This window comes from Lygodium microphyllum, chromosome 15 (assembly GCF_053477565.2).
Source record: "Lygodium microphyllum isolate KBCC chromosome 15, Lygodium_microphyllum_v1.1.10, whole genome shotgun sequence".
NCBI lineage: Eukaryota > Viridiplantae > Streptophyta > Polypodiopsida > Schizaeales > Lygodiaceae > Lygodium > Lygodium microphyllum.
The window spans coordinates 40,638,055-40,653,427 of record NC_141149.1 but is presented as its reverse complement, the minus strand read 5'-3'; the positions used below and the strand labels follow the sequence as shown (position 1 = coordinate 40,653,427).

The window sequence follows — 15,373 nt, the reverse complement described above, 5'->3', positions numbered from 1 at the left end:
GGCTGTAATTTATTACAGCAAGCAGTTATGCATGGAGTGACGTGGAATTTTCATGCTGAATCATCTTGATTTTATGTACTTTTGATGATACTTGGTGAGCAGCATCATTGGCTATTAGTTCGTGGTCATTTTGCCTTGGTTTTGGTGGTATTTTGGCTGTTTACAGCAGAAAACAACAAGCACTTTTAAACTGTCTGCACCATTTTGGATTGCAGTATGGCATCATCTTCCATTGACAGTGCTATCTTCAACATCACTAAGCTTGATAGTACGAATTATCCCTATTGGAAGAGCCAAGTTTAGCAGGTATTGGTGCAAAAATCTCAGATCAAGCCACTAAGGATGCATGGCGAGCAGCCTGAAACTATGACTGATGACGAATGGGATGAGCTTGATGAGTTATGCAAGTCCACCCTCATCTTGTCTCTCACTAAACAGGTGCATTACAATGTGGTTGAGAAAGCACAAAGTGCTTGGCAACTTTTGGATAAAATTAAGAACCTCTATGACAAGAAAAGTCCAGCAAGTCAAATGTATTGGCTGAAGCAACTTATGGACCTGCGCATGAAGGAGAATATGACGATGTCTGCTCATTTGAGCTAGTTCCATGCTATTCTCAAGAACTTGACTTCACAGGGTATTATCTTCAATGATGAGGTTACTCCATTATTTTTGCTTGGGACTCTGGGTGAGTCATTGGATGTATTCCGCACTGCCTTATGTGCTTCTGCTACTATTTGAACTTGCTTGATGTAGAGAGTGCACTTCCGCAGGAAGAGATCAACCGTAAGAACTTGGATGCCTCTCATGTGTCGCATGCTTTGACTGTTAGAGGCAAAGATGGTAATGGAAAGAATGACCACTGGTATGGACGTGGCAGAGACTTGCAGAAGTCTAGGTCTAAGTCGCGTGGTAAGTCGTGCAGCAAGTCTCGTGGAAGAAATGATAATGTGACATGTCATCATTGCAGCAAGAAGGGTCATATACGCCCAGAGTGTCATGAGTTGCGCAATGAGAAGCGCAAAGAGAAGGGGAAAGATAAAGTACAAGAAAAGTCCTCTGATCACAGCATTATGCCTGCGAAATCCAATGTGAAAATCGAGGAGATAAATGTCATGCAGACTGATGACTCCGATGGGGAGTACATACTTGCAGCTAGTTCTTGTGATGCTACGCCGTTGACCAAGGTTCGCTCTATATATACACAGTGCTGGCTTTTGGATTCTGGTGCTTCATTTCATGTTATACCATAGCGAGAATAGTTTCACTCCTACCGCACTGTCTCTGGTTCAATTCGCTTGGGTGATAACAGGTCATTTGCTATTGTTGGCCTTGGGAATGTACAACTATAGTTCTCTACTGGCAATACTTTTCTGTTACGCGATGTACGTCATGTACCTGCGCTTATACGTAGTCTTATGTCTGCAGGGCAGCTTGATGATGCTGGATTTCATGTTTCATTTGAGGATTTTAAAGATCACCCATGACAAACTTGTGCTTGCTAGAGGTGCCAACGCTAGTAACCTCTATCCTCTTATAGTTGATGGGTTCTCTATTGACCATGTTTTGTCAGTCAATTCCATCCTACATGTATCTCTTTGGCATGCCCGTTTGGACCATATGTCTTTGAGGGAAATGAAAAATGCTTTTTGGTTTACAGTACTTTCCATCCCTTAACCATTCATGTTTTAATTCATGTGAGCATTGTCTTTATGGCAGACAGACTAGGAATACGCATAAGAAGTATGGTCGAACATGCATGGGTGAGCCCTTGGCATTAGTACATTCGCATGTCTATGGGCCCAAGCCCTGTCAAACTATGGGTGGTGCAAAGTATTTTATAATGTTTATTGGCGATTTTTCGCGTAAAGTCTGGGCTTATTCCATAAAGCTTAAGTCAAATGTCTTGGCTCTGGGCATAGGCTGAAATGCCTTAGGACTGACAATGGGGGAGAAAATGTGTCACGTGCCTTTGAGCAACTATGTGACGAGAGGGATATTAAGCGTCAGTTGACCGCCCCCTATATCCCACCCCAAAATGGTTTGGCTAAGCGAATGAATAGAACCATCCACGAGCATGTATGCAGTATGCTTAGCAATATAGGCTTACCACAGAGTTTTTGGGCTGAGGCAATTAGTACAACTGTGCATGTCATCAATAGATCACTTTCTAATGGTTTGGATTTCCAGGTTGCAGAGGAGGTATGGATTGGAAAACCTCCATATTATGTGCATCTACGTGTCTTTGGATGTGAGGCATTCTGCCATGTGCCCAACGACAAGCGGACTAAGTTGGATTCTAAGAGTGTTAAATGCATTTTCCTTGGCTATGGAGATGCAAACGAGATGGATTACTACCTCTGGGATCTGCAAGCGCGCAGAAAGCCATCCACAGCAATGATATAGTCTTCCATGAAGACAAGATGCATAGGTAGCCTGAGAATGTGATAGAGATACGCAGGGTTATATTCCAGGAGGAGCCACATGCTCCTGCACAACTAGTTGGACAAGCTGCAATAGCAGTTGATACACATGGTCAGGGTATTGGACAAGACGCTAAGCATGCAAGCAGAGCCTACAATGAGACAGTGTCGGAGGGGTTTTTGTCGAAAGGTTGAATCCACCGGGGATCAGAGGTAGAAGGAAGTAGAGATAGGAGATAGAAAAGAACAAAGAGAATAGACAAGAGGTAAACACGACAAAGACAAAGCATAATGAACTGAATCAATAGGTAAACACGACAAAGACAAAGCATAATGAACTGAATCAATATGTATTGAAAGAACCTAGAATCTTTGCACTACTCAAAAAGCAATCTCCAGGCATAAGATCTCCTGAAGCTTCTTCGTAGAACAAAACGTGCATCAAAATTACAGCTGCTCCTCTGCTGTTCGGAACCCAAATCTGATGGCTCTGTTAGCTCCGAAAGGGGGATAAAACCGCAGGACACCTGATTACGGATCTCCCAAATCACTCCTTTCAATTCAAAGTGCAGTTTTCAGTATATTTATAGCGATCGCAACACGCGCGATTTCGTCAATCTGTCCTTATTATGAAAATCCCATAATTGGCTGAAAAAGCAACTAGCTTTTTACATACCATCCTAATCTAGAAGCTTTTTTAACTTTTTCGGTTTTTTTATAATAAATAATATCAAAAATAAGCCAAATTATCTAAAAATCTAGTATTTTTGGATAATCCATGCAACTCACACTAATACTAATGACTCAGATCACATTGACTCTCTTGATCAATAAGAAAGTCGGATGATGATGCATTCCATACTTTTTCACATTATGTCTGCATAGCATCACGACATCCACCCCCTCTAAACTTGCACATCCTCTGGTATGTGCCAAAATCCTAGTTGTCACCGGATTCTGAGTCCTCCTCATCCTATGTAACCATATCCTTTGCTTCTTCATCTTCCATATCTTCCTGGCTATTCCCTGTATCATGGCCACCATTTTCTTCTAATTCTTGCAACTCATACGCAGTAGATTCCCACCTCTTGAATAATTTGATTCTTTTCCCTCCTACAGGAAGTTTTATGGCTGTTTCATCTAGCTCATTTAATGCATAAATAGCATTATCAAACACCTGTCTTACCACATAGGATCCAAACCATCTTTTGGAAACTTTACACATGGCACTATGTTGGTTGTCTAAACTGCTATCATAAACCAATACCCAATCCCCATCTTGTATGGTTCTTGGTCTCAGTCTGTGTCTTTTGTCAACCGTTTCTTGTTCTGTATCCGTGTTGCCCTTAACTTTGCAATTGCTACCTCTATGTCTTCTGACCTTCTTTCCAATTGTCTAATGCGCAAGGCCAATAACTCCTCTCGATTCAACTCCTCCTCCCAAGGTAGCACACTCCATGTGACTGTCATTTCTTCTATTGGCATGATAGGTTTTTAACCATACATCAATTCTACAAGCATATATCCTATAACGGCACTATGAGTTGTTCTGTTAGCCCACAAAGCATAAGGCAGCAATCGTGGCCACTCTTTTACCTTCTCTCCACATGCTTTTGCCAATGCCTTTACAATAGGTGGATGACCTCTTTCACTTTTTCCATTTCCTTCAGGGTTACAAACTGAAGTTAAAGCAAGCTTTATCCCCAACCATGCAAAGAAATCATGAGCTTCATCTGCATCTAGCTCACCCCTATCTGCAGTAATTTTTTCCACACAGCCATACCGACAAAAGATCTCTTCTAAGAGAAAAGTACACGTGGCATTTGTTGTCTTAGTACGTAGAGCACTCCCTTCCACTTGATTAGTCAAGTCTTCACGGGCAAGCACAAGATATCTCATTTGCCAAAGATCTGTAAGCATTGTGACCAAATCCACCACCCACTTAAAATGAAGAGACAATGGATGTGGATTGCAATCCATCCCGATGTTTCACAGATGAATACATTTGACATGTCGCACATGTTTCCACAATGTGAGCAACATCCTTATACATACCCTGCCACCAATATCTTTCTTTGATCTTTGCAAAAGTACCCCAAACACCTCTATAACCAACCCATAAGCTTTCATGAAATTCTTGCATAGCATTTACTTGTGAAACTCTATCACCCAAAACTCGCAATGGCATACCCTGTTTCTTTTTAGCATGTTTCCATAAGTATCCATCTTTTAAGAAAAACCCATAGGCTTTCCTCTTAATCTTCTTAAACTCCTTATCTGACCATTCATCTCTCTTTGTTAATGTACTGAGGTATTGACCAATTCTCAGCCACTCTCCTGCATATTTGTCTTCCAGAAACACTTCTACACAAGATGCAAAACATTTAAAGTGTCTTCTCTTTGTTGTCCAGACTTCTGTTAATGTTGTAGCAACGCCTTGCATTGCTAAATTCACTCTTGCAACATCATTTTCAACAGCGAGAAAGTCATCTTCTTCCACCTCATCCATCATCCCATCTTCATTCTCATAGCGTACTCGAGATAACATGTCTGCCACTGAGTTATCTCTTCCTCCAATATGATGAAATTCAGGGTTCAAAGATTTGATGTATGCAATCCACCGGAGCATAGCAATGTCCGAGGTAGCACAACTAGTAATCATACCCAATACCGGCAAACAATCAATCTCAATGACTACTTAAGCACCCATAAAATACTCCTTATCACAATTAAAGGCTGTCACAAGTTTCCATAATTCTCTTTTTACCTGTGGATATCTTCTCTGTTGTTTAGTCAATAATTTAGCACCAAAGCGTATTGCATATCTTTGCCCTTCCTCATAATCTTGCCCAATTGCCTATCCAATCCCGATTGGGGTTGTATCAACACTAATAATGATAGGCTTTTCATGTGAATAGTCAGTCTTTCTCAATGTAGGAGAAGATTTTAAGAGTTGCTTCAATTTCTTCATTGCTTTCTGATGCTTCCTTTCCCAATGAAATCTCTGACCTTTCCTTAGAAGTTGATATAGAGCATCGGCTATATGTGCAAAGTGAGGAATCCATATCAAATAGAACACACATGCTCCCAAGAATCTATGCACCTCTGATACATTCGTGCATACATCTTGTATTCTATCAATCCCATCTATTTTTGTTAGTGATGGTCTTCGCCCATAGGGCCCACACATATGACCAACAATCAAAACCTCTTCAACTCCAAAGACTGACTTTTGTCCAGAAAGAGTTAAATGCACCTCTTCTAGACGTGTCAAAATCCTCTCACAATCCGCAATATGATCTACAACAAACTGTCTGCATCCATGAGCATCCATCTCTTCATTCTTTTCATCCACTGCACACCCTTTGATTGGAAAATCATCCAAGAAGAGCATTGTCGATTGTGGTATAAAATCCCTAAGTACCCTATTCATAGCATTTGTCATGTGTGCCACTGAGTTTGTTGCACCCTGTGGGAGAGTACACATCCGTACTAACCCCAAAGGAGTCTTCATGGTCGTGATATCCCTACTTTCAATTGCAAGCTGACACTAATCATATCCCTAGTAAAGATCACCCAAAGAATAGATCACTCTGCCTGCAAAAGCCTCTGCAAATTCATCAACCACAAGACCTGCACCCACATTTCTTATGGTCACTTTATTGACCGGTTGCATGTCTTGAATAAATCTCAAAGCCCCATTCTTTTTGGGCACAGTAAACCAACAATTTGAGGACAGGGCTAAAGAAAGCTCCAAGATCTTCATGCGAATCTTTTCATTTAGCAAATCCATCAGCTTTGGCAAGTAAGCTTTAGGCACTGGAATAGGCCTCAAGTTCCATAGTATATGTGGCACAGTAAATATGACCATAGGAGAGACAACATTTGGATCCACACAACCTATTTCACTTGGCTGAAATGCAAATGCCTTTCCATGCCTAGCCAACATCCGCATAAAACAATCTCTCTCAGCACGCAAAAGAAACCCTTCTGCACCAACTTTCAATTCCTGTAATGTTTCACATGTAAACTAATGACCTATATCTTTAGGATTCCGTAAGCTTGGCTGCCTTGACACTTTTTAATACAAATCCACACTCTCTGGTGGAAGTGACAAAGCAATTGGTTTCACCTTTTTGTCAATTGTCTTATACTTTGTCGCCACAAGTACTTCAGCCCATTGTAATCCTTCCTGTTGAGCAAACAATACTATAACATCATACATATCCAAAGAACATACTGACAACACTCTATTTTCAGCCTCATTTTCTGAATGTATAGTTGCTGAAATTTCAGCCATAGTATCATTAATATTCAGCCCATAAAAGATGCCTGAAATGCCTTCATTTTCAGCTAATAGTCCCAATGCTTTCAGTTCCTTAGTAGCCCATTTCATAGATATGCATTCAATCTTGCACATAGCTTCCATAGTCTTAAACTAACATGAACTGTTTGTTATGAACTGAGAATAACCAATAGTAAATACATGCTTCATTCCATCAAGAGGCGAGTACATCCTTTGAACAGTACTACTGTACCTCCGCATTACAACTATGCTTAATGAAAATCCACGCCTTTGAATTCCCTTGCATTTAGAGCCAAAGAAGACTCTCGAAGCGTATCCCGATTTCCAAGATGATTAACACACACAGTAAGAAATTGGATTGTTTTCTTCCCATCCTTGCTTCTGACTCTTGTATAAGCAGAACCATCATCAAGCACCTTTGTTTCCATACGTACTCCTATAATATAGGGCTGTACCAAAATTGCTACATATGAGGAATTATCCTACACAAAGAAGTATTGCTCTTCTTGTACATCACCAATCGTCACTTTTACATTAGGGCATGCAGCATAAAGCTCTCCCGAAGAATTATTTGCAGTCCTCATACGCCAACCATGATCAGTATCTACAGGCCATGCACCATTTTCATACAATCCACGCTCAATGACATTTATCTCAGACCCATGGTCAAGTAAAGCAACACAAGGAGTTTCACGTTCCCCTAATTTCACTACCGTTTCAATGGTAGCCCTAGCCTAATGATTTCTTGTGTAGTAACTTCGAGAAATAAATCCTAGAGCCTTTTCCCCATATTATTGCATCTGCCTTACTCCACCATGCATATTGCTACAAGACAATGCATTTTCAGCCACTTTCTTCTCTTTTCCACATGTCCACTGATTAGTAGCATCCTGCATAGACAATCCTATACTTACTTCATGCTCATATTCAGCCCGAATACCCAACAAACCAGTTTCAAATTGCAGCGATGCACTAATGGTATCACCAAGAAACTGACGCTTCCTCTTATTTATGTCAATGATCGCATCATGAAATTCTCGCTTGGCAATGCCAAGCACCTCTTCCAAGGTGAATTCCACCCAACTGTTTAGGATCCGTTCTTCAAGAACCTTCTTAAAATCTGTGGCTGTCTCAATGTCAGACTGCAACTTATATCCCGGCTGCTTGCCCTTCTTTTTGCCCTCTTGTTTATTATCTTGTTTTTGCTCCTAACTGACCTCTTCCATAACATGCTCGGGAGGTGGCTGATTTGTAGCTTTAGGCTGATCCATACCTCTTCTTGTCATTCTTTTAGATGTCCTTGCATTATCTTCATCTCTTTTTCGTTTTTCTTCCACAAGTGCACCCGCGTTTTATACCTTTGCTAAATATGCATACTCTGAATATGCATCTACCGGTGATTCCCAACCAGTTATACCACGAATGTCTTACCCTGCATGAGACATTTCACTATCAATGACCTTTCTCTTTTCAGCTGCATATAAAGCATGTGTCTATATTTCAGCCTTTTGACCAAACCATCACTTGGTCACGCATTATATCCAACTATAGACCAAAAGTAGAAGCATGTACCGCCGCATAAGCATTTCAAACTGCCAAGTCTTCCAACAACTTCTGCAAACCTCCCTTTCCGAAATTCAAAGCAAGAGGTAATCCAATTTCTTGTGCATGGATCTTGCCATCTTTCCAAAAGATGAGCTGTTGTGCCAAGGCCTCCTAATAGGCAGCACAATCCTTTTTCTCATGTTGCAAACTATCACACCACATACATCTTTTTCCTGGCTTAGGGACTACTGCCCGTCCCCTTTCCTCTTGTCCTTTTTAATCCAATTTCGCAACCTTCAATTAAAGATTCCGCAAGCCTTTGACCAATTCATCTAAGACATCTTCCCTTACAGAGGGAACAATAGCAAGTACACCCATAGGGTTTGCCACAGAAGTAGGTGGCTTGCTGGATACATCAACTGTCTTGCCCGTAATAGTGGGCAAGCTAAAGACATGCAATCTTTCTCTTCTTGTATGCTTTTTCACAAGTGCAGTACAGCTTCCTTAACATGTCTCCACTCTATTTTAAGACCTGTCTCTGTAGTCTGATCCTCTAGCAAATCATCAAGCTTCTCTTAAAGCTCAAGACCAGTTGCCTGTAGAAACAATTCAATTTTCTGACTTGCAAGAGCTTTTGTTCTACAAGATCCGACTGCTCAAATCGACTTTCAAATTCTCTTAACAATTCTGTAGCCACAAGACCCTTATTGGGTTGTAAAACCCACTCCTAAAAAGTCTTGTGCGTAATCAAACTAGTATATTCAATGTTAAATTCTTTCCTGAGTGTCTTCTTGAAAGCTACCCAATCAACATCCTACAAGTATAATTCAGTAATCCGTTGTTCAGTTCATGTATAGTAATACATACAAAATACCGGCTCCATGCAGATTGAGCCATCCCAAAGAATTCCATCTTCTGAGCATAGGTATGTACATATGCAAATACATTCCTACCATTGAATAACTTTACCTCGCGCTTAACCGCTTGCAAAGCATTCATCACAACACTTTCTGTTTGAGCAAAAGCTTGCATCACCTGTTGTTGTTGTACCTGCATAAGCATATTCATATTTTGCACTAAATGTTGCAAAACATCATTGGAGATTGTGTTCAAAGATTCTTCCATCTTGCCTTTCCTTCTTCTGATGACCTTTCAGATCGGGTTCATCAAAAATATCAAAGGGGTTTTTGTCGAAAGGTCGAATCCACCGAGCATCAGCGGTAAAAGGAAGTAGAGATAGGAGATGGAAGAGAAAAAAAAGAATAGACAAGAGGTAAACACGACAAAGACAAAGCACAATGAACTGAATCAATATGTATTGAAAAAACCTGAAATCTTTGCACTACTCAGAAGCAATCTCCAGGCATTAGATCTCCTGAAGCTTCTTCGTAGAACAAAACGTGCATCAAAATTACAGCTTCTTCTCTGCTGCTCGGAACCCAAATCTGATGGCTCCATTGGCTCCGAAAGAGAGGTAAAGCTCCAGGATACCTAACCACGGATTTCCCAGATCACTCCTTTCAGTTCAAAGTGCAGTCTTCAGCTTTACAGCAATCGCGATGCACGCGATTTGGTCAATCTGTCCTTCTTATGACAATCCCATAATTGGCTGAAAAAGCAACTAGCTTTTTGCATGCTATCCTAATCTAGAAGCTTTTTTAATTTTTTCGCTTTTTTTACAATAAATAATATCAAAAATAGACTAAAATTATCCAAAAATCTAGTATTTTTTTATAATCCATGCAACTTACACTAATACTAATGACTCAGATCACATTGACTCTCTTGATCAATAAGAAGGTCGGATGATGATGCATTCCATGCTTTTTCACACTGTGTCTGCATAGCATCACGACAACGGTTTACTAGAGCTAGACGTCTACCTGATCGATTTGAGCCCTCGATGCATTATGTCTTGGTTATAGATGCAAGAGAGCCTCTCACCTATGATGAGGCTATGCGCAAGGGTGAGAGTCATGCCTAGGAGAGGACTATGCAATCTGAGATGGACTCCCTGCATAAGAATATCACTTGGGATTTGGTTCCATTGCCGAACGGCAAGAAGCCTTTGCCATGCAAATGGATGTACAAGCTGAAAAGTATCCTTGGACACTCCAAGCCGACTTATAAGGCAAGACTTGTTGCTAAGAGTTTTAAACAGGAGCATAGAGTTAACATTGATGAAGTTTTTTCCCCTGTGGTCAAGATAACCACCCTACGCTTGCTTTTGGCCTTAGTCGCGCAGCTTGACTTAGACATGTATCAGATGGATGTCAAGACTACATTCTTGCATGGGAATTTGCATGATGAGATATACATGGAGCAGTCTAAGAGCTTTGCAGAACCTAGCAGGGAGCACCTAGTGTGCAAGTTAAAGAAAAGTCTTTATGGCTTGAAGCAAGTACCTAGGGAGTGGTATCATAAGTTTGATGCCTTTATGCAGCCACAAGGCTACAACAAGAGTGCTATGGATCCGTGTCTTTACACGAAGACAGCTCGTGATGGCTCATTGCTTATTTTGGTACTTTATGTGGATGATATGCTAATAGCAGGGAGAGCTCATGATGAGCTGGATGCTCTTAAATCTCAGCTAAATAAGAGTTTTGAGAAAGGATTTGGGACAAGCCTCTCGCATTCTTGATATGTGCATTAAGCGCAACAGACATCAAGGACTACTCTACCTCTCACAGAGGGAGTACATCCATAAAGTCCTTGAGCGTTTCCGCATGCAGGACATGAAGCCTATTGACTGCCCATTACCTTCATATGTAAAGGTCTCACAAGCCGATTGTCCGCAAACAGATGAACAGAGGACCGAGATGGCCAAGATCCCTTATGCATCAGCCGTGGGCAATTTAATGTATGCCATGATAACCACTCGTCCAGATATTGCCTTTGCAATTGGTGTTGTAGCACACTATATAGCTACACCTGCTAGTAAGAAACATTGGGATGCCGTGAAGGGTATCATGAGATACCTAAAAGACATAGCAAATATGTGTATTTGCTATGGCAGCTAGGATACAAGAGTTGTGGGGTACACAGACTCCGATTATGCAAAACATACAGATAGTAGAAAGTCCACTTCTGGCTATGTATTCACCTATGCTGAAGGTGTTGTCTCTTGGATATCCAAGGTTCAAAAGTGTACGGCTCTCTCTACCACTGAGGCTGAGTATGTTGCAGCCACTGAGGCTTGCAAGGAGGCCATATGATTGGGCCATTTGGTTCATGACCTTGGGATTGATTCTATACCTACGCTGCATTCGGATTCTATGAGTGCTATTCAGCTAGCCAAGAATCCGGTCTTCCATGTGAAGATGAAACACATTGAGGTGAGGTATCACTTCATACGTGGGGTTGTAAAGAACAAGTCTGTTGACCTTGTCAAGATCTCCACTGGCAAAAATCCTACAGATCTACTCACGAAATGCCTCACTACTAAGCGCTTTGCCTTCCTCAAGAGATTGATGGGCATTGGATGAGATGACGTTTTTCCTCATCCTGTTGTACATGTGTACATTGTACTGTCTTTTCTTTTTTCTTTTCACTCCTCACTGGCGCAGATTTGCCTTTAAGTGGGAGGTTGTTAAGGGTAAAGGCGTCTCTGCCTAGCCATTCGTATATTACTACACTGACAGTACCCACCATTGCACACTGCAGGTTGCGAGCACCCATCACCGTCACTTTATTCTTTATTCTTTTAGTGACAGTTTGAATAAAGAAAGGCCCGGTCACACATTATAACTATTGGAGTTCCCATTTGGTCTCTCTCTCTTTCTTGCTCTTGCTCTCCCGCCATAGCTCTTCCAAGCAAGCTTCGATCCTTCTCACCTTTTAACTTTAACAATGTTGTACCTCCTGTAGCAAGCAAAGCAGCTGCTAATATGTCTAACCCATCATCCCAACCAAAAAACAATCATATTCAGCTCTTGCACTTAAATTGCCATGAAAAGAATTGAAACTTACATTAACAATGCAGCCCCCCCTCTTGCAAGCAAAGGGAAACCATCAGCTGCTACTATGTCAGGCTCTGCCTCATCATCCCAACTAAAAGACAATGCCTTTGAGATTAATGTTAGATGAAAAACTTCTACCCCAGAGATTTGGTGGGCTGAGGAATATTGCATATTTAGTACTTGGTTGGCTGCATTAGAATTTGAATGTTCAAATTTGTCAACATGTGCATTCTCCTCTGCATCACCTGAAAATATCGACCTCAAAAGCCCCCATTTTCTGGAGGAAAGATATATATTAAGATCAGCCAGACTTCCCCCTAGCTGTTTTCAGAAAACAGATCAGTCAGGGAAAGCAAGTCACATGATCTATATCTGCTTCAAGGACATAAAAGTGCCACCAAACCTTGAATCTTGTAAGTGTAGGTTCATCGCTCATTGTACAAATTGCAAGCACACCATCAATATCAAAATGCTTTGCAAGATACAAGTTGTGGCCATCATCCATATCCTTCCTGAATTGCACCCAATCATAAGCATGGGGAGCCAATATTACCTGTAACTTACACTTGACTCATCAGTCAACTTCCAAAAGTGAAGAAAGATTTGGGAGAAACAGCTTCAGAACAAGAAAAAGTACCTGCACATCATTCAGTTGAAGCTGAAACTGGTTGTAAAAAGTAGAATACAGTGTTTCCTCATAAGTATCTGTGCCTCCACTAGTGGATGCTAGCTTTGGCCACCATATGTTTGGAATTTCCATATTCTCTTTATGTGACCAATGCAGCTTTTTGCAATCCTCCAAGAATATACTCTTTGACTGTTTTAATGATTTCAACATTGCAGTACGCATCACAACAATCTGCACAAACCAAATAGCACCACCATATTACATAATATGTGCTGCATCTTCATCCACTGAATTGAGATTTATCTCTAAAGATTTGTCTGTGTACCAGTTGACTACCAAAAGAGTCTTCCAGATTTTGTGGAAATATAAGAACTGGACTCTCTATTTGAATTTCCATGCTGATATGTCTTCCCATAGCCACAGCGAATCTGCTTGGTTGCTTCTGGTATTAGGTGGACTCATGACACAAGTGTCTCACAGATGTACACATCCCACAGTAAAATACAGCCCAAACAGTTAAATGAATAAACAATTTCTTACTCTGCTTTCGATTGCAGTCGAATTTGTGGACTTTGCAGTTTGTTCAAAGAAGAAAAGATCTGCAACCACAGTGGAGAAAGGCTCAACTTATGCACCCTGTTATGAAATCATAAAAATGCTCTCCATGTACAATGTTCTTGCACATGCTGAATACTAGACAGCCCATCAGAGGGACCTTCTACAGTAACTAACAACATTCACCAAAATAAAATGTTAATGATCAGCAGAAACTTACAACGATCATGCTTCATCAAATCAGAAAGCAGTTTACAGCAGGAAAATGCTGACAGATGTTATACTACACAATTCTGACGTGACAAATTTATAAGCAGGAACATCCTAACAATAATAAATGCAAAGCTTCACATAGCACGAATATACACTAGTACTCTCAATGAATTGTAGTAGAAGCAATCATCATGATCATAAAATATGAGTATAAATTCATACTGCACAATTCATAGCACTTTTATATTGCACCAGCACTACAGTTGATGATAGCCTACACCTCTCACCTTGCAGACTTGTAACACAGCATCTAGTTGTGTTATATTACATGATGACTAATTTCCACTGTTAAACAATTAGTTCAAAATTCTTGCCAAAAGAGTTTCTATTTTGTAACTGGTGCTCAGGAGATATGTAAGTAGTGCAGTCAAAAGCTCTTGCCTGTTCCTTAAGAGTTTCAAGTGAAGCTGGGCGATCCATAAAGCTACCAATCTGCTTCATAAGAGAGGCACTATAGACAAATTGAAGTGGCTGCATCATGATCTGAAACCCAAAACAATTACATAGATAATGCAAAAGTTGGAAGCTTTTATCTCACACATATTTAAAGAACCTTGTCAATGCAAAGTGCCTTCATCAGAAACCCAAAACAATGACAAGATAATGCAGAAGTTGGAGCCTTTCATTGCACAATGAAAAACATACTCAAAGACCAATCAAGAATTACCATCCCAGAGATAAAAACAGGGTATAAAATCCAAATACAAGAAATAGCACATGGCACAATATCTCCAGGCTATCTAGTCAAGTGAAGATTGTCTTGTATTTCATAAATGAACAAGGTGCCACACAAAAATCCTGATTGTGAAAAAAAACCAGTAAGAACTTTTTAAAGCTCAACCTGCAAAAACAAGCTTCAAATGTCAATTAACATCTACCTTATACCTAAACTAGATCCATTGTAAAAATCTGAGCCAGAAAAAAGGGTATTACTTTGAAGCCATTTGTGAAGGTATCCTGCCTTACGACAAGCGGAAATAGATCTCCAATCAAAAGAAATAAGAGGCTCTAAAGACAACAGATGGTTGGTTGGTTTTCATTCTTAGACTCTCTCCGGTTTCATTTTCTTTATTAGCAAAGTACGTGCCACTGTTTTGGTATGGTTGCAAGAATCTCTCTCTCTCATCTACAAGCAAACCTGCTATAAATTCTTCACGTGAAAGCAGACACAGTTTAGAGATTACTCAATGGAACATAGTAACTCAGACACCCATTTTATAGCTTCTAGTCCCAATTCCATCCCATCCCCATGTTAGAGCTCCAAAGAAAGTGGGAAAAGACCCTCAAAGACATCACTAACCCAATCTGAATCAAAGTAAGCCTGTAGATGCAAGTCTCCCCCCCAGGAAATAATAATGCATGTCATTGAGTACGTTGCAAATATCCAAAGATCCACTTAAGAGCTTGCCAATGTATGGTCCATGGGTTATGCATATTCCTGCTCGCCTAAGATACTGCATACTAAGAGAGAGAGAGAGAGGTAGAGAGAGAAAAAGAAAGAAAGAAAGAAAGGTATATTAACGTCTGCATAAGGCCAATGTGGCCTATGAGACAAAATCCAGAGTACATCCATGTCTAATGTCATCTCATTAGTAAAGGAAAAGATAACATTACAAATAAGTAGGTGGCCTATGAAACAATACTGAAAATAACTATACAATGGGACTATACTAGGGTTCAACCA

At 40.5% G+C, this 15,373-nt stretch overlaps 1 protein-coding gene across 2 annotated transcripts in view; it reads right to left on the bottom strand.

Moving 5' to 3' along the window:
• The window catches only part of LOC148024453 (vacuolar protein sorting-associated protein, putative (DUF1162)), a 233,987-nt gene that overhangs the window by 131,684 nt on the left and 86,930 nt on the right, over positions 1–15,373 (bottom strand). For both annotated transcript variants that reach the window (XM_087694080.1, XM_087694079.1), the window contains exons 18-23: positions 14,071–14,172; positions 13,402–13,460; positions 13,187–13,289; positions 12,871–13,092; positions 12,637–12,786; positions 12,244–12,554 (exon numbers count right to left, since the gene is read on the bottom strand). In XM_087694080.1, the coding sequence (XP_087550206.1) occupies positions 12,244–12,554; positions 12,637–12,786; positions 12,871–13,092; positions 13,187–13,289; positions 13,402–13,460; positions 14,071–14,172 (947 nt within the window). The remainder of the gene's footprint in view (positions 1–12,243; positions 12,555–12,636; positions 12,787–12,870; positions 13,093–13,186; positions 13,290–13,401; positions 13,461–14,070; positions 14,173–15,373) is intronic.